At 39.9% G+C, this 27,143-nt stretch overlaps 1 protein-coding gene across 2 annotated transcripts in view; it reads left to right on the top strand.

Annotated features, from left to right (window-relative positions):
* The window catches only part of bub3 (BUB3 mitotic checkpoint protein), a 67,853-nt gene that overhangs the window by 39,679 nt on the left and 1,031 nt on the right, over window positions 1–27,143 (top strand). The window contains exons 4-7 of one of the 2 annotated variants that reach the window (XM_062525598.1): window positions 9,225–9,376; window positions 16,348–16,506; window positions 17,008–17,185; window positions 26,576–26,792. In XM_062525598.1, the coding sequence (XP_062381582.1) occupies window positions 9,225–9,376; window positions 16,348–16,506; window positions 17,008–17,185; window positions 26,576–26,792 (706 nt within the window). Of the gene's footprint in view, window positions 1–9,224; window positions 9,377–16,347; window positions 16,507–17,007; window positions 17,186–26,575; window positions 26,797–27,143 lie in introns of those variants that run through there. The other variant, XM_062525599.1, reaches the window with a different exon arrangement.

Genomic DNA, 27,143 nt, shown 5'->3' on the forward strand with positions numbered 1-27,143 from the left:
CAATTTCAACGTTCTAAAAGGTAATTTGATCACATGACATCAAGTATAATCTGTTAGGGTTCCAATATGGCCACCAAGTGTAAGAGAATAAGGCCGTTATTCTATGGTCCATCATCAGTAAATGTATATTCTACTTTCTTGTCTATCTGAGCAAACCTTAACTCTTACTGTACACTGCTCACAAAAAGGAACACTTTGAAAGCATATCAGATATCATGAGAAAAAAATAGCATGCCGGATGTCCATACTGATATGGACTGGGTAATGTGTTAGGAACAAAATGATGGCACATTGTTTTTGGGGGATGAAAATAACCAATCTACAGAGGACTGAATTCAAAGACCCCCCCTAAAATCAAAGAACAAAATTATGTGGCAGGCTAGTCCATTTTGCCCAAATTTCATTGCAGCAACTTTGGTACTCAGTAGTTTGCATGACCCAACATGCTTGATGGCATTGGAGCATGCTCCTAATTAAACTTTTTTCAACCTTCAAATCACTACTCAACCCTCAGCCGCCTCCTCCTCAGTCCAGCCTTACAGAGGATTCCCTTGCCTCATTTTCTACAAACAATCAGCAATCGTCAATCAGCAGTCAATTCTCTACATGCCCACAAGACACGAAACATGACACAGCTCAGATAGTGAACTCCTACAAACTCCTACAACCTCTTTTTCAGCATTTGCGCCTCTCTCCGAGAATGAAGTATCTGGACTCCTGACATGTAGCCGTCCTACCACATGCTCGTCCTGTCTCACTCCTACCTTTTCTATCTAGAGACATCGGAACAGACTCCAAAACAGGTCTCTGAATTCCTTTCACAGAACAATCTTCTGGATCCAAATCAATCTGGGTTCAAAAGCGGCCAAAAGTGTGTGTGTGTGTGTGTGTGTGTGTGTGTGTGTGTGTGTGTGTGTGTGTGTGTGTGTGTGTGTGTGTGTGTGTGTGTGTGTGTGTGTGTGTGTGTGTGTGTGTGTGTGTGTGTGTGTGTGTGTGTGTGTGTGTGTGTGTGTGTGTGTGTGTGCATGCTTGAGCGTATGTATGTGTGTGTGTGTGTGTGTGTGTGCTCTGATTCAGTGTACTGTTAGGTAACAGCCACTTCATGTTTTTCAATGCCCCATTCAGAGACCTTTAAAGAACTGTCAGAACAAACTCACTCCAAATGCTGAAAATGCTTTTTTTTTTCTGTTTCACTACTCTTTTTCTTTTTTTTTTCAATGAAGAATGTATCGTACATAAATGTGTGTTCTTCCTTTAAGATACAGTGGGCATAAGTATGCACCCCGATGTTAAATTCCAATAAAGGCAGGTAGGGTTTTTTTTATTTTTAAAGGCCAGCTATTTCAAGGACCCAGGATACTATGCATCCTGATAAGTTTCCCTTGGCCTTTGTTATTAAAATAACCCCACATCATCACATACCCTTCACAGTATCCAGAGATTGGCATGGTGTTTTATTCAGTTAGCCTATTAGCTGGTTTGATTTGCAATGAGCTCAATGAGCATCAAACAGGCTAGTAGGCTAACCGAAAAAACATTTCTTTGTTTTTTTTTTTGTTTGTTTTTACATTTTTGCATTTACATGCACTGGTAATTCCTTGGAAGTGTTTTTCTAGTTCTTCTTATTAGAGTGCATGAAAATGCACTCTACTGTTATCCCTTTTCTTATTACAGTGCATGAAAATGCACTGTACTGTTCTTCCTCGGTCTTCTTCTTCTTCTTCTTCTTCTTCTTCTTATTACAGTGCATGAAAATGCACTGTACTGTTCTTCCTCGGTCTTCTTCTTCTTCTTATTACAGTGCATGAAAATGCACTGTACTGTTCTTCCTAGGCTTCTTATTAGAGTGCATGAAAATGCACTCTACTGTTATCCGATTTATTAGAGTGCATGAAAATGCACTCTACTGTTATCCCTTTTCTTATTATTAGAGTGCATGCAAATGCACTCTACTGTTATCCGACATCATCTTATTATTATCGATATTATTATTCTTCTTCTAACGCTTTTTGTGCGTTCAATTCAGCTTCAACCGTTCGACGTAGAAACTTCATTCAAACTGCGCTGCGTACAGATGGTACGGGTTGAGAATGCTCCTTTCTTTCCCGCACATCGGGACTTCCGAAGCATCGGGAAAACTGCAACCGCAAGGGGGCAACATAGACCGCCCTAATAATATGAAGGTTCGGCTCATGGAAAAACCAGAGGACACCGCGCTGGTGACAAGCGGAGAAAAGAGACATGACGCTCGGCATGTTAGATTGCAGTTGCAGAGTTTTCGAATGTTTACAGCCTACCTCACAGCTCTCTCACTCGACGTAGCCTATAACTCAGTCAGTCCAGCAGAGATGCCAGAGCAACGTTTTGGTCAATGGAGAGGGAGAGAAATGCTCCGCATATCCGTCTCATTTAATCATTAAAATTAAAGTGATGACTGGCGAAATTAATCAAACGACGTTTCAATAAACCATTGAAATGAATGAAAATGGTTTTAGAAACATATAGGCCTATCAGAAGGAAATAGCCTTCAATTCAACCTGAAATACTCGAAAGGCTACCTTAGATTAATTCATGAATTCATTACGGTTACAAGACCGCATTTCCGTGAATAGGCTATTATTGTCAACGTCAAGGCGAAGACGAAAGAGATGGACAAGATGGACATTTTGGCAACATTTACATGCTAGGAATACTTAGAAATGTGTAGGCTATTTTAAAACGGAGGCATGTTCATTTTAACGGCGACGCTGGGTAGCCAGCACTTGTTATCACAGATTTTGTCCCCACCACTTTTGACGACTGAAAATAAAATGTATTTAACAGAAATCTCTTTAATACATGCCTATGCTTGTCACTTTACTTATAACCGTAGGCTACATGCATGGAGAAGATCGCGCATTTTGTAACATTGTAACAATGGATGGTCAGATATGCGATAGGGCAGTGAGGGTAATTCATTGTAACCATCGACTAGCAGGCCTAGCTCCGCAAAATAAGTTTCTAGCAACGTATGTATCGTATGCATGTTCATGTTGATTCAGAGATAGGCATAGACTACCATAGGCTGCTGGGCGTCAAGCTATATGACAGCATGTTATCATGTGGTGAATTAATAACTAACGTCAGTTTAACATGTCAGAACTTTTGATCGGCGTTTCAAGTACATATGCCGAATAAAGCCTGACTGTTAGGGTTCACATCCAACTGTGGCGCAAGTGGTTGAAGCATAGGAGTCGTACGCCAGCGACCGGGGTTCGAAACCCAGTCGAGGCACCTCTCCGGAAATCATCAAAACAAAATGCATAGATTTATTAAAAAAAATGAAAGACTTTCTGTTTTGAGATTCATTTTATGTTTGCGATGTCTGCTGAAAAGAAAAGTTAATATGTTAATTCGTGGTTCAGCGCGCACTCACACACATTTTTACATTGACATAGTGTCGGGCTCAAGTGTCGTCCTCAGTATAGGCTATAATGTAGTGAACTGGTTAGACGAGTGTGGGGGAGGGGGAATGATCGCACAAGACAATTGCTCTTCATGAAATGAATCTCACAGGCGGCTGTCGATTTTTAAATGTAGCCTACTACACCACTTGCGAAATCGGACGTGGCACATAGCCTAATTATTAGGCTACTGGATAGCAAATCCATAGACTTTGTTATATCCTTGGCGGAGATAATAATTAGGCCTATCAAATTAAAAGCACACTACGACAGGTATACTTGTGTGATCACGCAACACAAGAGAGCATTTAGCGATGGGACAGTTGTGAATGAGTGCTTAACACCCTGGAGTCTAAATATCCCCGGGGGATTTGAAAAACTGTTCCAAACACACATCTCAATCTCTGCTTTTATCATATTATAGAAACACCATTAGAAGCCTTTAATCAACTCGTTTTCAAATATATAACCTATGTTTTAAGAGAATATGGCAATGATAATGGCACTTTCTAAAAACAATAAATTCTTAGGATTTGTCCTCTCACCTGCAGCAGGCCCATTCAAAAGCCCATCCACCTAATTTGCATTTGAAAGAGCCAATCACTAAAGTGACACATTTAGTCTAGCCTACTTTATGAGTTTTTTTTGACCCCTCTAATAAATTGCCTATAGTCCTACTACGATAATGGAGGAAGGGCTGCCTAACTGTTCCCCCTAAGAGTTTTTTCATAAGATAAAATGTTTACTCTATTTAAGTTTAGGATTTGGTAGACAAGACAACCTCGGAAAAGTTCTTCAGATAAACAATGTTTTATTGAATTAAAGGAAAGAAAATGTATCGCCAGGGTTTCGGGGCTTGCGAAGGCATTCGTTGATCTTATCGATGCAGTCCTTGCGGCCACTTCTCCCCATCGTAGGAAACTTTCTGCTTAGTGTTGACAACACAAAGGTCTTGACGTTGTGTGGCAGTGCTTGCTTGCCCTTCGATCCATCCCAGTTGGTGGTTTTGCACCAGGCTCTGTAGTGCTCCTTTGTGGTGATGGCTCTGAAGAGCAGGCATCCGTATCTACCAACTCTGTTGGTGAATTCGAGCATGTTGTTCTGGGCCAACAGCAAGCAAAGTCACGTCATCGTGCTGAGAAGGAACTTGAATGCTGTTGTCGAATGTGGCAGAGAATACAGAAGAAGACTTTAACTATTACTTATATATTCTTATGACGAAACGCGAAGAAAAAATACGAGGACTGACCATCTCGTCTCTCCGCGTTTCCCCCAATAGGCCTACCATGGCGACAAAGAAATAAATATGATTTGACATTTTAATGTTTGTAGCGCGCCAGTTTACCCAGTGTGTGTGCATTGAGTAGTTCCTTAAAATACGGAACAAAGAGCGTCCCGTAGGCTATCTGTTTAATACAGAAGAAGACTTTAACTATTACTTATATATTTCTTATAACGAAACGCGAAGAAAAAATACGAGGACTGACCATCTCGCCTCTCCGCGTTTCCCCCAATATCATGGCGACAAAGAGAAATAAATATGATTTGACATTTTAATGTTTGTAGCGCGCCAGTTTACCCAGTGTGTGTGAATTGAGTAGTTCCTTAACACTAGAAGCGCCAAGCACCGGTCATTTGACCGCTGACGCGTATTCCTAGAAGCGCCGTGGGGGTTTGACCTAGATATACCTAGAACTGCCGGGCTGCGGTCATTTGACCGCAGTGATTACAAAAAAAAAAAATCTTTTCACTCGATTAAATTCCAGGACCCTACGTTCACGACTTTTCCTAAATACGCGTGTTTTGTCACCCAGAATTTTTACATGATCAAAAGCACACCGGTACAAGCTAGTTTAGAGCTATTTTGCGCTCACTTATGTGACAACACTATGTTGTCTTGCGTTCGGCCATTTTTGTCCAGGCTGCTATTCTCTTTTCTCACAGCAGATGTCGCAAGGATTTCCTGTCAGTCAGGCATGAGAATAATATTTTACCATAAAACATATCGTTTATATATGTGCAATATGTATTATATATGTGCTTAATTTTAATAACTATTTTTCATTTACATGGCATAGTCTATGGAGGCGATTTACAGTGGTAAAATGCGAGTTTGTTTTGAAAACGTTGCGACAGGCCTACATGTGTAAAACATATTTTCGTCGTAGCCTATTTATGTACGTAGGGCGAGTATGCCTACGTACATTCATAGTTGTATATCTTATCTTCTATTTGTAGGCTATCTTTTAAAGCTCAGACTAATGTATTAAGCATTTTCTCACATATTTGCTGGACTGACTGAGTTACGTCAAGTCAAACACCTATCCTAACGCAATTTTAGTACAATGTCATGTGGCGCAGCGCATACTCCTGCCTGCAACGCCGGAGACCCGTGTTCACATCTTGGCAGGAGCGAAATACAGAATCTTATATCGATTTAATTTACTGGCCGTTTTCAACGTCGATGAACAATTATTTTTTGTTAATGGTTTTTAATAACAACCTATCTGAAATAAACGGATGAATCACAATATGTTTAGGCCTACCATTAACGAAAAATAATTTCGCCAGCCAATCATTTTCTGCCGCCATCTGACAAACTTTGACTAAGCCAGTTAGACTTTTTGCATCTAAAAATAATTATATCATAGTGACACGCGAAAAAATAAACGATAGCTTAGAAACTCAGATTCAGATTCAGATTCAGAAAACTTTATTAATCCCCAAGGGGCAATTCAGTTTACAGCTAACCCATCCATTAAGGGGTTAAAAGTTTGAAAGTGCATTGGCATTCACTAGAATGTATGCAATGTTAAAAATAATAATAAATAGACAAATAAATAAGTAATAAGTAAGTGCCACAGCAGTCATACATCTCCTGTCCACACACACACACACACACACATATATACACACACACACACACACACACACTTCATTCACCAGTGACAGAACAGAGCAGCAGGGTGCAAAAACCAGTATTGCTGTATTATGTGTATTCTCTTAACAGTCTAACATGATGTTCATTTAACAGTCTAATGGCAGAGGGCATGAAGGAGTTTGCATAGCGGTTGGTTTTACGTACTGGCACATGAAACCTACCTGACTGCATGATAACCAGTCCATGGCTTAATACATGATCTGGTTGGCACACTATCCTCTCTGCTTTCTGCATCACCCTTGTTTCCCAGAGAGAGCAGAGACTGTTTAGCTGGGAGCCAGTGATTTTTGAGCATACCTTCACAATGTCGCTCAAGCTCTTTTTGTCTTTCACAGATAGTCCATTAAACCAGCATATGAAAGAAAATGTTAGTAGACTCTCAATGAAGGCTTGATAGAATGTGTGTAGAATTTGTTTACAGACACCAAAAGAGTTAAGCTTCCTCAATAAATATATTCTTTGGTTTGCTCGCTTAATTATGCTGTCTGTATTCTCACTGAATTTAAGTTGTGGGTCAAACACTGTACCTAAGTACTTATATGTTTGGACTATCTGAACATCCTTATTATGAATCACACTCGGTTTTGGATCCTCCCTGCACTTCCTAAAGTCTATGATGAGCTCTTTAGTTTTAGACACATTTAGGTCAAGGAAGCTGTCATCGCACCATGTAACAAACTCTGTGAGAGCTCTGCCATGGTCAGATTGACCAACCTGGAGAAGAGACAACAGGGCCGAGTCGTCTGAAAACTTCACCAAGAAGCTGTTCTCCCAAGATGACCTGCAGTTATCAGTGTATAGTATGAAAAGCAGGGGGGATAGCACACAGCCCTGGGGAGAGCCTGTGTTCGATACCAAGACAGAGGATGTGTTTCCATTTACATAGACCTGCTGCCTTCTGTTTGTTAAAAAGTTCAAAACTAGTAGTAGGATCTGCTCAGGTAGCTTAAAATATGAGGCTAGCCGTTCAATTAGAATGTGGGGCTGCATCTTGTTAAAAGCTGAACTGAAGTCAGCAAATAAAAGTCTTGCATGTGATGCAGGTGTCTCCAGATGTTTATACACCTTGTCAAGAATGAAGAGCTTTGCATCCTCTACACCCTTGCCCGCTTGATAGGCAAATTGTAGTGGATCCAGTTTGCCTACAGTTAGGGAGATGATTGTATCTTTGAGGATCTTTTCAAAGCACTTCATTACTAGGGAGGTTAATGCTATTGGTCTGAAATCATTGAGGTCTTTGGGAGATTTTATTTTGGGAATGGGTATTACTGTTGATGTTTTCCATAGATCAGGTATATCCCCACTGTCAGCACATTTTTGAAAGATGAATGTGAAGGCCTCACTAAGCTGCTCGGCGCAATAACGCAGTGTACGGCTAGGATGAAAATGAAATGAAAATTCTGCTTTCAGTGGTGCAGATAACCCCCTAGTGCACCTTTTGGTCTTTAAAACTATTCTACCTAAGCTCTATGGAAACATAAAGCTCATGTTCATATCTTTATCAGGATAATCAGGGTAGAAATGGCAATTTCAGTAATTTTCAGCCATGAATTGTTGGATTTTTGAGGTTCTCTGAGAGGGGCCCCAGAACTCCACAACAAAAAAGAGTTCGAGGGTTTTAAGTATATGGCTGTTCATAGTTCCACATACTTATCACATATACAAAGTATGAGCCGATTTGTCCGACCCCCATCTTCCTACCTCCTGCTGGTTTTGCCTGGTTTTCTCGTGCAATGACTCTTAAATTCGGATCGGCCCATGGATCTGCTCATTTTTTCCGATCACCGATCCAGCTATTTTGTTCATATCGGGGCCGATATCCGATCCAAATATCGGATCGGTGCATCCCTATTTCTGAAGCTCATTTGCTGTGCCGTCGTGACACCTCAGCAGGACAGTCACCCTTTATCAGTTTTACAAATATTAATAAAGTATCATTGCGCTCACAAAAACTGTTAATTAATACGAGAAGGATTTTGCAAGTGTTTTGAGTTAGTCCTTGTAGACTCTTCCAGCGGTTACGTCAGCTTAGATTTGACCGATCATTCATCTGTGTGTGTGTGTGCGCATATGCGTGTTGTGAGGAGCAGGTAGCAATGAAAACCCGAGAATGAGATGGAGTTTCATTGTAGCATTTGTAATCAAGCGGAATGGATTTGACATGGACGTCGGAGCAGTTTTAAAACGGCACGCTAAAACAGCTATCAACGTTGCGTTTTTTGTAGGCTACATGATCTGTTATGAGACTGTTATAGATAACATTTAACTCACTGTGAATGACTATCAGAGATGTATGTAACACTGAAGTGAAGAGATCCCTAATCACGCATGGCCATAGATAGCGCATGTCTGTTTACCTTGTTCAGTCATCACGTCGCGGGCCAAAAAAATGCTGTGCGTGGGCCAGGTTTGAAACACTGTGAGTTTAGGGAACGATTGCACACTAACAGCAGATGTCCATAAGTCTCTATCTACTGTAGCCTATTCAGGTGAATTAAATATGTTGATATAACATGAGGTATAGATGTATTTCTTTTTTTTTTTTTTTTAAAGATATTTTTTGGGCTTTTATGCCTTTCATCAGACAGGACAGTGTAGGGTGACAGGAAACGAGTGGGAGAGAGAGTAGGGTGGGATCCGGAAAGGACCACAGGGCGGGAATCGAACCCGGGTCGCCGGCGTGCGGTGCAGGTGCCCCAGCCAGTCGCGCCACGACTGGGGCCATAGATGTATTTCTTTACAAAAGAAATATCTAATAATAATGGATTGAAAAGAGGTAATATATAGATATTGATCAATTAATTAATAAATATATTTGTGTATTTATGTTTTTTCTGTAGATACTATTGTTGGGACACATGATGCACCAATTCGCTGTGTAGAGTACTGTCCAGAGGTCAATGTCATGGTAACAGGCAGTTGGGACAGGTCAGTTCGACTCTGGGACCCAAGGACCCCATGCAATGCTGGAACCTTTACCCAACCTGAAAAGGTATGAATGATCTTGATCTTGTTGTGCTAGCCCAATTCAACACTTAAAGAGGACATAGAATGGATGAATTGAGTATTGCACTGTGTTCTCTGATGTTAAAATATTATATATTCAACTTTGATTTTTAAAATAAAAAATAAACTCAACTGCCATTTTACAAGACTAATTAAAACCATATTATTTAGGCTAGGTATTGAAATGGTCTGTTTGACTAAATGGCGCCTTCCTTGGCAACCCCAATTGAACTTCAATGGCTTTGCGATGTCAGACATCACAAGCAGGCTCTTTTCTAATTTGCCCATTTTTTAGTGGCTATTTCTAAGTTTTATATGAAGGAGGGCACAACCATGCCTCATGTTCATGATAGCTCTTTGTTTATGCACAACCTCTCATAATTCATGAAAACAAAGAAAAAAAATATTTCCATTCTATGTCACCTTTAACACTAGAAGCGCCAAGCACCGGTCATTTGACCGCTGACGCGTATTCCTAGAAGCGCCGTGTGGGTTTGACCTAGATATACCTAGAACTGCCGGGCTGCGGTCATTTGACCGCAGCGATTACAAAAAAAAAAAAATCTTTTCACTCGATTAAATTCCAGGACCCTACGTTCACGACTTTTCCTAAATACGCGTGTTTTGTCACCCAGAATTTTTACATGATCAAAAGCACACCGGTACAAGCTAGTTTAGAGCTATTTTGCGCTCACTTATGTGACAACACTATATTTTCTGGTATCCCCACTATTCGAATGTTCTGCCTTCTTGTGTAATTTTCCAAGTACGTTACCTTGTCCCTCAGCTCACGATTCTCTTTAGTTAGGGAGGCTTGTGATAGTTCCACACAGTTTAGTCTTTTGTTCAAGTTTCATCAAGTCCATCCTCCACACTCGCGATTCTCTGGCCAAATGCATTGAGCGTTGTATTCAGAGAGGCTATAGACGTCCGGTTTTCCTCACGAAACGAATCGATTGAATCGAATCGATCACGATAGGAAGGTAAAAAACAAACAAACAAATGGATGGGCAAGCTGCTGGGTCGCACACGCACTAGGCCTGCATGAGATTTTCCCACTGGACACACCACATCAGTATTGTGCTCGTTGCTACGATACACAGGACTCACAGTGAGTTGACGACCAATGAAAATGACATGGGGAAAAGAAGGAAACAAAGTAGCCTGATTTTCATCTTACCTTAGGCCTACATACTTTCCTAATTCCTACGTTACTCAGACTTTTGTTAAATCGTCAGGGCCCGGTTGCACAAACACCAAAACCAAAGATTGATGATATGAACCAAATATTCTGGAACAGATGGATTTACAGCATTGAACGTGATAGGCTATTAGGCTTTCCAGAGATTGCTGCGCGTTCACAACGCAATGAACGCATGCAGTCTACATTGAAGTGAAACGTGCAGAACGTTGTCCAAAACAATACAATAACATTGTATGTTGATATCTAATACAATATACACATCTGTAGACATGAAGTGGCAACTAAAGCCATTATCAGTCATGAAAACTGTGGCGGCTGCATTAAGGTTTTGGCTGAGCCAGCTATCCAGCCAAAACCTCATCAGCCAGCCGTTCTCAAAGCAAATGGCTTCGGGGTCTATCCATTGCAGCCTATTTGAAACCGATCATCCCCCCTCCCCCATACACTCGTCTAGGCTAGGCTACAGATATCACCGAGGCATTGAGGACAATTAACTGCCTCCCCACCCCCACCCCATCTATCTGTCCCTGCATAGGCCTACTAGTCTGTAGGCTGACTGTTTAGGCAACTCGTGGAAGAATGCGCAATGTTTCATCGCATATGCGCGTTTCAGAATGTTCGAATTCGCCAGCGTGCGTGTAGTTATGTGAATAGAAAAGAATAGAATATAGCCTACTTTATTGATGCCTTGTTCAAAAGGACTTCCGTCATGAATAGGTTGGGAATCGAACCAACAACCCTTGGGTCCTCAAGCCGAAGCTCTAACCAGTGAGCCACAGCCTTGCTTAACAGGCGCGTGAAAATGTGTTTCTCAATGCTAAATCTCGAATTCACATAGAAGTTAGCTTAAATTGTAGAAACAATAGGCCTATGGCTTTTTTCAGCAAACACCGCAAACATAGCCTACACATTCGCAAAACGGAGAATATCATTCACTCATTATTTTAAATTATGCTACTTCTCACGCCTATGCCTGCTCAGCATAGCTCTCTCTATCTCCCTCCCTCCGAGGTAGCTAGCCTAGACCCTATAAGATGCTTCTCCCTAAATGAATGAAAGTTGTTTTAGAAAGTAGCCACGGTAGCCTGTAAAATGCGGCATGAAATCCTGGCTACTGTGTAATTGAAACCAGACTGTTAGGCTCTTTGTTCCAGGTGACCAGGTCCGATCATTTTCGGCGGCGCGAACATATAGGCTACCTATTAAATGAATAGAAGTGAATTTGGGGAGTGAATTAGAACTAGCCACATTCACTTTTAGAGCATTTTAGTTGAAAGTCAAGTTTGCTTAAGGTTTGTTCAAGAACTCTTCCAAAGTTTTTACCTCAAACAACACAAATCAACACAAATACATGAACAGATAACTCAAACGTGCTGCATGTCCCAATGAAACAAACAACCACAGATTATCAACAACACGGTCTGACACGAATGACACATGGCTTAGTGCAAACTGAATTTATGACCAAACGATTTCATTCGTGCACGAAGCGCCATCTAGCGATCATTATGTGTAAGTAAAAGCCTCCCAGTCTAAGGACTCAGCGGTCATTTGACCGCCTCGCCGCGCTTTAAGTAGTTCACAACAGCACGGCGCTTCTAGTAGGTCGTCAAAGCGGTCAAATGACCGGGGCGCGGCGCTTCTAGGTATAAGTGGGTCAGAACGGCGCGGCGCTTCTAGTGTTAAAGGGATATTCCGCCATTTTTGGAAATACGCTCATTTTCCACCTCCCCTCGAGCAAAACAATCGATATTTACCTTGTTCCCGTTCATCCAGCCATTCTGTGAGTCTGGCGATACAACTTTTAGCTTCAGCCTAGCATAGATCACTGAATCGGATTAGACCATTAGCTTCTCGCCTGCTAGCTTCATGTTTAAAAGTGACTAAGATTTCTGATAATTTTCCCATTTAAAACGTGTCTCCTCTCAAGTTAGAAAGTGCAATAAGACCAACTGAAAATGAAACCTGGCGTTTTTCTAGGCTGATTTGACATGGAACTACACTCTCATCTGGCGTAATAATCAAGGCAACTTGCAAACGTACCATAGGCGCAGTGATATCGTACGCAGCATCTGAAAATAGTCCCCATAGACATCAAGCAGTAGTAGTGCCAGTAGCTGCAAGTTGCCTTGATTATTACGCCAGATGAGAATGTAGTTCCATGTCAAATCAGCCTACAAAAACGGCAGGTTTCATTTTCTGTTGGTCTTATTGCACTTTCTAACTTGAGAGGACACACGTTTTAAATGGGAAAATTACCAGAAATATTAGTCACTTTTAAACATGAAGCTAGCAGGCGAGAAGCTAATGGTCTAATCCGATTCAATGATCTATGCTAGGCTGAAGCTAAAAGTTGTATCGCCAGACTCACAGAATGGCTGGATGAACGGGAACAAGGTAAATATCGATTGTTTTGCTCGAGGGAAGGTGGAAAATGAGCGTATTTCCACAAATGGCGGAATATCCCTTTAAGGGTGAATTTGTTAAAAAAAAAGGTAGGGTGTCAATGATTTATTCACAGATAATGGATACACTCTGTCCTTCTGTATCTCATATTCGGGAGCAGTGGGAAAGTGATATGGGGGTCTCACTTTCAGATGAAGAATGGGACATGGCTCTGCTTAGGGTCCATTCATCTTCTATTTGTTTTAGACATGCTTTAATACAATTTAAGGTCCTTCATAGACTACACTTTTCCAAAGTAAAACTAGCAAAAATATTTCCAACAATAAACCCCATTTGTGTCAGGTGCAAACAGGCCCCTGCTAGGACCTACCATATGCTATGGTCTTGTCCTAAATTGGCCGCTTTTTGGGATTCCATTTTTGACACAATTTCCAAATCATATAATAGTGAGTGATATTGAGCCCTGTCCAACAATTGCCATTTTTGGTATTGCATCATGTTCAGATGGGTCCACTCTCCCAGCACACCTACAAAGGGTCATTGCCTTTCTCTCCTTATTAGCTAGACTAGCCATTCTTTTTAAATGGAAAGATTCAATTTCCCCAACAAGTAGTCAATGGATTAGAGAGGTCATGCTAAATATGAAGCTAGAAAAGATTAGATGTACTCTCAATGGCTCTGTTCACAAATTGTATAAACATGTTTGATATTATCGGAAGTCTTTTTAGTCGTGGCTCATGCAAATAGTGACGTGAACATTAAAAACCAATAATGACCTCATTCCAACATCAAACAGGAAGGGGCAAAAAAGGGCGACAACTGTAGCCTATTATGATTTGTAATTTAATTTCTTATAAATTATTATTCTAATTATTCTACATGACAGAACAGCTCCATATCTGTTAGGGATGAAACAATGATTGAAACAATGCTGCAGAACCACAAAAAAAAGACTTTGATCTGAGTAGGCTATCGTAGCCTATAGGCTATGAGTTCCTGTTGATATGTAGTGCACGGTGGAAATAATTTGAAGGAACCTAGTAGCAGTCTTGTAAATAGTGACCCACAGTCTTTGCAAAACCCTAATCTGAGACTGGCCTGTGACTAGACCGTGAGTAGAAACTCGATGAATTGTCTTTAGATGTGACAGGGTCTGAGACTGTAGTCTTTCAAGAATCTTTTCCAAATCTTTGAAAAGTCTGTCAATGTAAGGTAGGCTTGAGGGGCTGCAACCGCAATACAAGAAATCTTGAATTTCCCCTTGGGGATCAATAAAGTATCTATCTATCCAGGGCTGCTGAACGAGGGCGCAGTAGGCTACTAGCCTAAATGAACTAACTAAATGAAAGAAACAATAGGATATATTTAAACCCACAACATTCAAACTGGGCCAAAACGTTAACGGAATCCTCCCGACGTTCAATGAAGGAATGAAAGCGCATTGTCTCACAAACAGCGGGTGGACTAAATTAGTAAACCATCAAACACCCCTCACATTTCAGTGCCCATCAGTCACAACATTTAGTAAAATAACAAGAGTCCAAAAGTAAATTAGCCTAAATCTGCTTTTGATGGCCTATAACGCCACTCCAAACGAAACGCATTTCGCACTTTGTTAGATAGAAGTAGCCTATTTAACAGCCTGTTAAAATGTAACAGAGTTCACAAAATTGAGTCTAATTTATATTTTTTTTCTCTGGGTGAGCCGGTGTGCCCCATGAATAATATTGATACTTAAAAAAAAACATATAAATATTCTGTGTCAAATTTCCTCAAATGTCATGTTTCATTTGCTTCATAAAAACATAACATTTTATTTTTCTCATGGTTGTGACAAAAAAAATGGTCTATTCTAATTAGACTATAGCCACACCGCTAGACTACAGTGAAAGACAGAGCATGACAGTGTTAGTAAATACATTGCAGTATAGCCTTTAATGTGATTTCATTTTAAACTATAGGCTCACCTTTCCTCAAGTCCACATCAGATGGTGAGAGGTCTGCTGCTGCATCACCCTCTGTGACAGTTTTTGAAACTGAGTGTGATGCGTTTCACAAGTTAGCTTTGCTACTAATTTGACAGCCTTTCCTTATGAACATAATATTGAGCCTACTAAGTTAAGCTATTAGCTCGTAATAATTTTCGAATTAGTAGGCTATTGAACTGTTGTGGTAGGCTACAAATCAGGCATCATGCTATTTCTAATTTAGAGTTAATGCTGTTTTAGCACAGATATAATCACGGTGGTATTGAAGTGTTTTGTAACCATCGGGAGTTAATTTGTAGACTATTGCTCTCACATTGGGCTCACCTTTCTTGGGAAAAAAGGCAGTTAACACTTGCTTTACCTCATTTCTTTTTTTCTCCCTTTCTTGCTTCTCTTTCCTTTTCTGAGAACCGGGTTTAGCTTTTTTAGACATCATCTTAACACCGTCTGCATTGCCGCTTCGGCAGAATGAGCGCTACTTGCGCCTAACCGGGGAAGGCGGACTGAATCATTTCGTGCAAGGGAGAGGGTGCCTGCCCTCACAATGTAGGCTTGGACACAATTTAATACATCAATCAACTAATGCATTTACCAGAAATATTTGCATCTATATCAGTTAATAACATTTATCAAGATCTTTAAATTAAGGAAGTTATTTATTATTAAGGAAAATTAAATTCAACTCCTCATGGCCCTACACATTTTTGTACACAGAAACATTATTTCCACAGCTACAAAACGGTTCTACGGGTTTGTAAACAGTGCAAATCATATCCTCTAAGACAAATTTTTTTCACACATGCCCAAAATGTTTTTACAGGTAGAGTCTCTGTGCACAAGCACATTTTTTTTATACAGCTGCAAAACTTTATTACACATGCGAATGTACACATGCACAAAATCTTTATGGCATTGTTCTGACTCCATATGATGTTACTGCTGAATAATAAACCGCATTGGTAGGCAGGAAACCGTGCAACCTTTGCTATATAAATGTATACAGTCTTCTGACTGCAATTTTTTCATGTTTGCAGGTATTTCCACTACAGTTTACGGCAGCCATGTTAAATTTTTGAAATTAGTGCCATCTCATCACTGACACGCCATCCCAGCTTTTAGGAAATGTAAATGCATTGAGAGGAGCAAGACTAGTATCTCTGTTAAATGAAAAATGAGTGGAGATACTAAGCTGGTGTGTCCATGCTAATTTATAGTGTCTTCAGAGAATAAATGTTCTGTGTGCCTTTGTGGTTTTGGTAATGCACTTGTACTTTTTGCATTTTGTCAACAAAAGGGGAAAATATCGTAGATGGATGTTAAGTATTATATTATCATTATCATTCCTTTCCCCTTCTAAAGGTTTACACTCTGTCAGTTGCTGGAGATCGGCTTATTGTGGGAACAGCAGGAAGAAGGGTGCTTGTATGGGACCTCAGAAACATGGGTTATGTCCAGCAGAGAAGAGAGTCTAGTCTGAAGTATCAGACTCGTTGCATCCGTGCTTTTCCAAACAAACAGGTTTGCCTTGTTGTTTCCTTGTTTTGTCAATTTGCAAAATTAAATGTAGACATGATGTAATGTAAATGCCTTTAAGAATCACCCTTTTCTAGGTCCAGTATGTCAAACAGAGAGATCACTTTGGCTTTGTTTAAAACTCAACTCTTCACAGTATACAGTAAATTGTACAAAATGAAAAAAAAGAAAAAATACTGTGTATTTAATAAGCCTACAATTAAACATGGCAAATGGTTTAAAAGCACATGGGCCTACACATTGCAACCATATTGTCTTTCATTACCTTAACATTTTGCATGTAGTAAATGCTCATGACCTTTTCATTTCATGAATTTACAACTGAAAATATTTCCTAGTGTGTGTCAATACAGTCCATACAACTGGACATGTTTTCTACATTGTGTGTGTGTTTAATTGAAATTGTGTATGTGTGATCGTAATAAATGTATAGAATGGGCAATAATGACTGGCTGTTTAGTTGTATGTGGTTTATGCCATCTGCAGGGCTATGTTTTGAGCTCAATTGAGGGAAGGGTGGCTGTGGAGTATCTGGATCCCAGTCTGGAAGTGCAGAAGAAGAAATATGCATTTAAATGCCACCGCCTAAAGGAAAATGGCATTGAGCAGGTCTACCCTGTCAATGCTATCTCTTTTCACAGTATTCATAACACCTTTGCCACAGGTACACTTTCCTATCAGTTTTATCTTCTGCCATAACTGTACTGTACCGTTTTTATTTTTTGTAGTCTGAATCACTATACAATCTAATTGCTAATTTACCAGACATATTTTGTTCTGAATGCACTATACTGTTCTTCCTAGGCTGCTGCTTCTTCTTCTACTACATATTATTCTTCTAACACCGCTTCTAATTCCGCTTCAACCGTTTAACATAGAAACTTCATTCAAACTGTGTTACGTAGGTCTTACTTAGGAGATATGTGGAATGTATTTCCACCATAGACTTAACATTGGACATCACAATAGGGCTGTTAAGCAATTCGAATCCTATGCTAAACTTCGTTAAAGGCCGTATTGCAGGTTAACCACTACTGTTGATTAATGGGTACATAAATAACTCAAGATATGTACACCATTTAAAAAAAAAATCCCAAAATGTTGTTAACACTAGAAGCGCCAAGCGCCGGTCATTTGACCGCTGACGTGAATTACTAGAAGCGCCGTGTAGGTTTGACCTAGATATACCTAGAACTGCCGGGCTGCGGTCTTTTCACCGCAGTGATTACCAAAAAAAAACAAATCTTTTCACTCGATTAAATTCCAGGACCCTACGTTCACGACTTTTCCTAAATACGCGTGTCACCCAGAATTTTTATATGATCAAAAGCACACCGGTACAAGCTAGTTTAGAGCTATTTTGTGCTCACTTATGTGACAACACTATGTTGTCTCACGTTCGGCCATCTTTGTCCAGGCTGCTATTCTCTTTTCTCATAGCAGATGTCGCAAGGGTTTCCTGTCAGTCGAGCATGAGAATAATATTTTACCATAAAACATATAGGCTAGTTTATATATGTGACCTTCCACGGCGAAATCAGTCACATTGTTCAAATCATTACGTTTTCAGGAAGGGGCATGATCAACCTTCAAAACGATATCTATATCTAATGAATTGGACGTCATATTACTGAAATATAAACATTCAAAGGAGTTGAATTCATCCTGTCATGCCAAGAGAAAAACGGAGAAATATGCCTCTAAAGTTAACCGTTATTTTAATAACTATTTTTCATTTACATGGCATAGTCTATGGAGGCGATTTACAGTGGTAAAATGCAAGTTTGTTTTGAAAACGTTGCAACGTTGTTCTAAACCGCTCACAAAAAGTAAGGAAACTTGACTTTGGCCCATTATATCTCCACTTTAATAATACCAATCACTAAAGTGTTTATGTCATTTTCATTGTTTATTAGTCACCTTCACAATGAGGTACAGCTGTGGGAGAGTGCAATCGTCAATGCATGAAGTAACAAAGGTGAATTCCAACAGCATAACAGGCCATTTTGGCACATTTTTGGTTGGCACTACTCAGACATTTGGCTGTATTGCTCATTCCATGATTACCCTATGCTTACAAGCTATACCTCATTGTAAAGGTGATAAATCAACGATAAAATGATATGAACACTTTACTGGATGGTATTACAAAAGGGGAGATATAATGGGCCAAAGTCAAGTTTCCTTTTTGTGAGCAGTTTATTAGGCAGGCCTACGTGTGTAAAAAATATTTTCAGCTGAAATTCGTCGTAGCCTATTTATGTACGTAGGGCGCGTATGCCTATGTACATTCATAGTTGTATATCTTATCTTCTATTTGTAGGCTATCTTTTAAAGCTCAGACTAATGTATAAGCATTTTCTTACATATTTGCTGGACTGACTGAGTTACGTCGCGTCAACCACCCATTTCCAGTTGTATGGAGTATGAAACATTAAGTGGTGCAACGTTAACTCCCTCGACTACGCAGTAGACCTGGGTTCACATCTCGGCACGAGCGAAATGCTGTAGCTTATATTGACTGAATTCACTGACCGTTTTTCAGCGTCGACGAACAATTATTTTTTGTTAATGGTTTTTAATAACAAACTATCTGAAATAAACGGATGCATCACAATACTGTTTACCATTAACGAAGAATAATTTCGCCAGCCAATAATTTTCTAAGCCAAATTGAGCCGCCAACTTTGGCTAAGCCAGTTAGACTTTTTGCATCTAAAAATAATTATATCATAGAGACACACGCGAAAAATAAACGATAGCCTAGAAACTAGGCCTACATGAGATTTTCCCACTGGATACACCACATCAGTATTGTGCTCGTTGCTACGATACACAGGACTCACAGTGAGTTGACGACCAATTTAAAGTGCAAGTTCTCTGCGATGTTTTTTTCTCGCGCTGAGATGACATGGGGGAAAGAAGCAAACAAGGTAGCCTAATTTTGATCGTTTTACATACTTTCCTAATTCCTACGTAAGGCTACTCAGACTTTTGTTAAATCTTCAGGGCCCGTTTGCACAAACACCAAAACCAAAGATTGATGATATGAACCAAATATTCTGGAACAGACGGATTTACAGCATTGAACGCGATATTACTGCGACTTCCACCGTTTCCAGAGATTGCTGCGCTGTTCACAACGCATGCAGTCTACATTGAAGTGAAACGTGCAGAACTTTGTCCAAAACAATACAATAATAACATTGTGTGTTGAGATCTAGTACAATATAGACATCTGTAGACATGAAGTGGCAACTAAAGCCATTATCAGCCATGAAAACTTTGGCAGCTGCAGCAGCATTTAGGTTTTGGCTGAGCCAGCCAATAACTTCATCAGCCAGCCGTTATTCTCAAAGCAAATGTCTTCGGGGTCTATACATAACACATTATCCATTGCAAACATAGCCTATTTGAAACCGATCATTCCCCCTCCCCCATACACTCGTCTAACCAGTTCACTTAGGCTACAGACATCACTGTGGCATTGAGGACAACTGCCTCCCCACCCCTACCACCTCTCTCTGCCCCCTGCATAGGCTGTAGGCTGGCTGTTTAGGCAACTCGTGGAAGAATGCGCTGTGTGATCATGTTTCATCGCATATGCGCGTTTCAGAATGTTCGAATTCGCCAGCGTGCGTGTAGTTGTGTGAATAGAAAAGAATAGAATGGCCCCAGCCGTGGCGCGACTGGCTGGGGCACCTGCACCGCACGCCAGCGACCCGGGTTTGATTCCCGCCCCGTGGTCCTTTCCGGATCCCATCCCAATTCTCTCTCCCGCTCACTTCCTGTCTCTCTCTACTGTCCTGTCAAATTAAAGGCATAAAAGCCCAAAAAAATATACTTACAAAAAAAGAAAAGAATAGAATAGAATAGAATATACTTTATTGATGCCTTGCTCAAAAGAACTTCAGCCATGAACAGGTCAGGGATCGAACCAGCAATCCTTGGGTTTTGGGGCTGAAGCTCTAACCAGTGGGCTACAGCCAAAACGTTAAGTGTGTCTCAGTGCTGAATCAGGAATTCACATAAAAGTTAGCTTAAATTGTAGAAGCAATAGGCCTATAGCTTTTTTTTCAGCAGACATCGCAAACATAGCCTACACATTCGCAAAACGGAGAACATCTTTCACTCATCATTTTTGCCTGCTCAGCATAGCTGCTCTCTCTATCTCCCTCCCTCCGAGGTAGCTAGACCCTACAAGATGCGGTAACACTTTAGTTTGGGGTGTTTCTGTTACAGTGTACCTACCTAATTAGGTACAGTGGTACAACCTGTGTAACAACATGTACTATCAGGTACTATCATTGTACTTGCATTATGTATTTGTGGGTACCTATAGTTGTTACATTGTAATTGTTTGAGTGCTTTTACAAAACTTTGCCAATTTGCCTATACATTTTTCATCAGAGGCAAAGGGCTGACCTGAGACCTGCTGGATGGGGTAAATCTGGTCATAAAAGATTTGATATACAAACCATTCTTAGCTCCAGTCAAGGGGTCATTTGATCCATTTTCGTGAATGTATGTGTCAACCACAACAGAAAACACGCTAGGTGGCGCTATTGCGGAGTCCCGAAGCCAAACCTTAGGCCAGAGCTCTTTCTCTGACTAGCAGAAGCAATTCCACATGTAGCTGCCAAATCACATCCAATTTATAACCTTTTTCTGCCTATAACACCAACTTCTTCTTTCTTAATAAGAGACCATAATTCAAACCTTCGCCATTTCAATATACTTAAAAAATTCAAAAGTCTAGTAGGCCTAGCTCCGCATAATAGATTTCTAGCAACTTATATAGATCTAGGTATGCATGTTCATGTTGATTCAGAGATAGGCATAGGCTACCATAGGCTACTGTGCGTCAAGCTACGACAGCATTTTTATCATGTGGTGAATTAATGACTAACGTCAGTTTAACACGTCAGAACTTTTGATCGGCGTTTCAAGTGCATGCCGTGAATATCAAATAAACTCGACTGACTGAATCCCTTATATTTGTTGGCAACTGTTAAAATATTCAAAGCCATGAACTGGTAGGCATGGTACGACCGGATAAACAACCAATATTTAGTTTCACTGTCCTCCGCTGCTCATAGCGCAATTTCGAATAGCCTATATGGAACTATGATTAAAATATTTAAGCTTTGTAGGCTACTGTATTTCGTAGAGGGCCTAAGTATTAACTTTGAAAAATGTCTCTGCCCCTCGTGAAAGTAGGCATGAGGATTACTCTGCAAACCAAAGCATACTAAGCAGGCATAGGCGCAGTTTCAGTAATAGACCCCAGCTGTGGCACTACTGGTTGGGACACCTGCACCGCACGACCCGGGTTCAATTCCCTTCCCAATTAATCTTTTCCGGATCCCATCAATAAAAGGCATAAATCGCTCCAAAAAATTATATATTAAAAAAATTATGTTCTCAGTTTTGCGATTTTTTTTTTATGTCTGCGATTTCTGCTGAAAAGAGCTATATTTTTTCAAAATGTTAAGTTAACTTCTATGTGAATTCGTGGTTCAGCATTCACACACACATTTTCACATTTACATAATTAGTGTCAGGCTCAGTCAGACCAAGTGTCTGTCGAGAGAGGGGGGGGGGGCAGTCGTCCTCAATGCCGCATAGGTGATGTCCAAGTGAACTGGTTAGATGAGTGTGGGGGAGGGGGAATGATCACACAAGACAATTGCTCTTCATGAAGCTGTTACAATGGATAGTGTGTAATGTACTGTAGGCCCCATAACTATAGCTATCAGTGCGGATCGGAGGTCTTTCACAGAGTGTTGAAAACAAAGCCCGTCACAATAATGCAGCACACTGATATGGAGCACCTCCTCACCTTGAGTGTCTGTAAGCTGCTATAGGCTAGGCTACTCTCGCAGTCCATATCTATAGTCTACTGCCTTCTTTCATTCCTTTCGAAAAAGTGGATAGCCTATTGTGGTTGAATACAATAGCCTAGGCTACGATAAATACGTTTTGGCCTTAGTCTTACAGACGGCTGTCGATTTTTAAATGTAGCCTACATCACTTGCGAAATCGGACGTGGCACATAGCCTAATTATTAGGCTACTGGATTTAATATAGCAAGTCCATAGACTTTGTTCATCCTATATTATATGTTTTTAAAATGAAATGTGCTGCGGGGGAAGCATTGGGGAAGTCAGTTTAGGTTGTCATGTAACAACTTGCCTCTTATTTTAATCAAGAGGCATCCTGTCCTGCTGTAGCCTGGCAAGCCAAACTACACAGAAATGTATAGTCTGGGGTCGGACCATTCACCGAGCTGAAGCCTGTGGGTGGGATGAACAGTTGTCTTTCAAACTGCCTCTGCACGTAATAGGCCAGCATTTGTGACCAATCGTAGCCGGTCGGCAAGACGGCAAATACAGTGAGGAGCACATGTATTTGATACCATGCTAAAACAGGAATATAAAATCATCATTTGACAATTGATCTTAATGCCTTAATTTAAAAAATGAGTAAAAATCAAACCGCCAAGGACACCAATTTTCTTTGTGATTGAAGAATGTATCGTAAATAGATAAATGTTTTCCTTAAATGCTAGGGGAAGGAAGTATTTGACCCCCTATGTAACCCTATGGGAATTTAACACATAGGGTTAACATAGGGGCAGGCAGATTTTTATTTTTAAAGACCAGCTATTTCATGGATCTAGGATATTATGCATCCCGATAAATTTCCCTTGGCCTTTGGAATTAAAATAGCCCCACATCATCACATACCCTTGACCATAGCTAGAGATTGGCATGGTGCTTTTTCCAGTAGGCCTATTAGCCTGTTTGATTTGCATTGAGCTCAATGAGCATCAAACAGGCTAATAGGCCTACTGCAAAAAGCACCATGCCAATCTCTCGCTATGGTGAAAGGTATGTAATGACGTGGGGCTATTTTAATTCCAACGGCCAAGGGAACTTTATCAGGATGCATAATAACCTGAATCCATGAAATAGCTGGCCTTAAAAAATAAAAATCTGCCTGCCCCAATGTTAACCCTATGTGTTAAATTCCCATAGGGTTACATTGGGGGTCAAATACTTCCTTCCCCCTAGCATTTAGGAAGAACATTTATTTATTTACGAAACATTCTTCATTCACAAAGAAAATTGGGGTAGTTAGCGGTTTTATTTTTACTCAATTTTTGAATTAAGACATTAAGATCAATTGTCAAATGATGATTTTATATTCCTCTTTTTAGTCAACTTTAGCATGGTATCAAATACATGTTCTCCTCACTGTACATCCTTCTTTAAAAAGAATGACTTGAGTGCTTCTTTCTGCTCAACCTTCAAAGAAAAGCCCAAGTCTAACTCTTCCAAACGAGCGCGCTTCGTTAGCCTCATCCATCTTTTGTTTTTCTCTATGGTTGTTGAACACGGTCTCACACCCAACTCGTCAAACGAGGACGCATGGTCCAACCCCTCTTTTCAAAGGGTTTTCTGTACGGTGGGGAGTTGTTGAAATCCTTTCGAAAAGACAAAACAGTATTTTACAGCCCTGAAACCATATAGTTATTATGAAATTACCTTATTTATTTCATCATAATAACAAATAACAGGTCACATTTTACCATCAAACCAACTACTACAAAGACTATGACCATTGTGTAATTGTATTACTATATAATTTAGTCCTTCATAGCACCATCATGTTGGTATAATTATAGAAATATTATGTCACAATAAGTAAATCCTAAATATTTATTGTTTCGGTAAGTACATACTTACAGCAGTTATTACCATTTTATTTTACCCAAGTTATTTGCATTGTTGTTGTATGGTAATTACACAGTAATTGTCTAGAAAGTACACATTAATTACATTGCATGTCAATGCAATGTACTGTTATCCCTGTTCTTCTTATTATCGGGATTATTCTTCTTCCGACCAAAATCAACGATTTATAACACTAAAACCACTGAACCATTTGACGTCATTCAAGCACTCATACAAAGATCTTGTAACGGAGATTTGACGATTGTATTTTTGACATTTGTGAACTTCATACTTTTTGAGATATTTACGATAAAAGAGTTTAAAATTCCCATAGAGTTTACATTGAGACGCTTTGGCGGCAAAGATTAATTGTTACGTCAGTGCTCAGCTGTCAGTAATCAAGGATCTTTGATCCAAAGCCATGCCACCGCTGCTAAACCAGGCTAAAAATGTTACGTCTACTCATTCAGCTGCTGTAAACCAGGAGGACGTTCCTGTTAGGCTACTCCTTACTTGATTTGTTTTAAATATCGTTACAGTAACCGGTTTGCTCTCGGTAACGTTATCAACAGCTAAAGACAATCTAACCTAACATCAACGTAAATTTAACAATGTATTTAGCTAACGACAACCAAACTTGCTCCAGGCTAGGTTTAACGTCGGGTAGGCTGCAAGACCAACAGGGCTTACACAAGGGCTTTTAGCCATCTCGACAGAGCAGCCTACACGACACCGATCTTCACCCAGCGTTTTAAGTGAAGTCCAACCTGATAGACATTTAGGTTCAAGCCTTCTTCTCACAGTCGTTTCTAGCACAAACTGCATTGCTATCATTTTGACGTTTGTTTGTTTGTTAGCAGGCTAGTCGTTTCAGTCGTTACTTGCCAGCCAGGCAATCATTTAAAGCTTTCGGTATCATTCACAAATTAAAAACCTTTGTTAACAGCTTATTGTACATTCCTATTAGGACAATCACACACCTGGAGACACTTCAAAGAACATACTAGCTCATCCTGTAATATAGCCTACATAAAATATCCCACTGTAAGCTGACGTTACATTTGCTAGATATCCTACCTGTTGCTGCATCATCGTTGATTGGCGTTGTTTGAGATTGTATTCCGTATTCCAATGGTATCTAAGTCTATAGCCTACTTTTAACCTGCATTAGTGTAGATATGAAGGCTATAAGCTATCCTACCAGTCGTTTCACTGTAGGCTACTCAAGTGTCAGCTCTTGCAACTCGTTTGAAGTTGGCAACTTCATTTCAGTCTTTTAAATTCTAATAAATGAAGAGTTATTTTCCATAATAGCCTATATCCACAATTTTGATGCATTTTCATAAATCACTTTTTAAATGTGACTTTCCTAGTAATTTCAGTGGAATTGTAATTGGGTTATTGTTATTCATCTATTCTTCTGTGTAGCCTAGTAGTCTTTTTAACTATAGGCCTAATACAATGTTTTACACAGTCAGCAACCTTTTTGCATTTACATGCAATGGTAATTCCTTCCATGGAATTACATTTTCTAGTTATTTGTAATATGTGGTTTAAAAATATTATTACCATGAAATTGCATACATATTACCATAACATTACCCACTTATTACCGATCTGTAATGTAAAGTGTTATCGATTCTGTCATCATATTACAAGAGCTCTGCCTCTCCAAACATTTTGGGCGTGCAAATATATGCCACTATGGGCATGAATACCATAGCATACAATATCTGGTGACCATCGATTTTTTTTATGTTATGTTATAGAGACACTAAAAATGACCACCCTAGATTAGGCTACGCTATTGCTCATAAATATCATAATCTTTTTTTTTTTGAATAAGTAATTGACCAACAATGACCAACATTATCCCAATACCGAGAATGTGCACAGACCTGAACTGAAAGCCTAGTTTTACAAATGTAGCCTATCACATAACTAGTATCGTAGTACCACATAATTTAATATTTAATGTGCAGCCTCAATATGTCTAGCCTATATTGTAGGCTACGCTATGTCTAACTTGCTTCTGGTGTAACCGTGACCGATTTTACGACATAAGTCGAACAAATTACCGTTTCCCAACTGTAGGGGGACCCCGAGAGCAAAACTACCATGGTGTTGCTTTAAAAAAAGAACTAAAGCTAAATCAGTTTTTCCATGTTAACCTATGGAGACTAACAGGCTGTGAGTCATTAAAGGTACTTATTTGGATGTGCAGTGACCTAACCTGTGTATAAACATGGTGAAATAACATTGCACATAGTCAAGTCCTTAATAAACATAAGTCTGGCTTTTATTTCCATTGACAGGTGGTTCTGATGGCTTTGTGAACATATGGGATCCCTTTAACAAGAAGCGTCTGTGCCAATTCCACCGCTATCCTACGAGCATTGCATCTTTGGCTTTCAGTATGGATGGAAGCCTCCTCGCAATTGCTTCATCTTATATGCAGGAGCAAGGTGATATCACTCACCCAGAGGATGCCATCTTCATCCGACAGGTCACAGACGCCGAGACCAAGCCAAAGTGAGTTATTCCATACAGTCACAAGAAAACATGAGCACCTGTGGACTCTGAAAGTGAATCTTACATAAAAAAAATATATTCTACCAGTCGTTTCACTGTAGGCCTAGGTGAACTTCAATAGGCCTACTAAACAAAGTGTCAGCGCTTGCAACTCGTTTGAAGTTGCCAACTTTATTTCAGTCTATTATTTTAATAAATGAAGAGTTATTTTCCAAAATAGCCTACTATCCACAATTTTAATGCATTTTCATTAATCTCTTTTTAAATGTGGGTTTCCAAGTAATTTCAGTGGAACTGTAATTGGGTTATTGTTATTCATATAGGCCTATTCTTATTGTGTCATGCAGTTGT

The sequence above is a fragment of the Sardina pilchardus genome, chromosome 22, assembly GCF_963854185.1.
Source record: "Sardina pilchardus chromosome 22, fSarPil1.1, whole genome shotgun sequence".
Classification (NCBI taxonomy): domain Eukaryota; kingdom Metazoa; phylum Chordata; class Actinopteri; order Clupeiformes; family Clupeidae; genus Sardina; species Sardina pilchardus.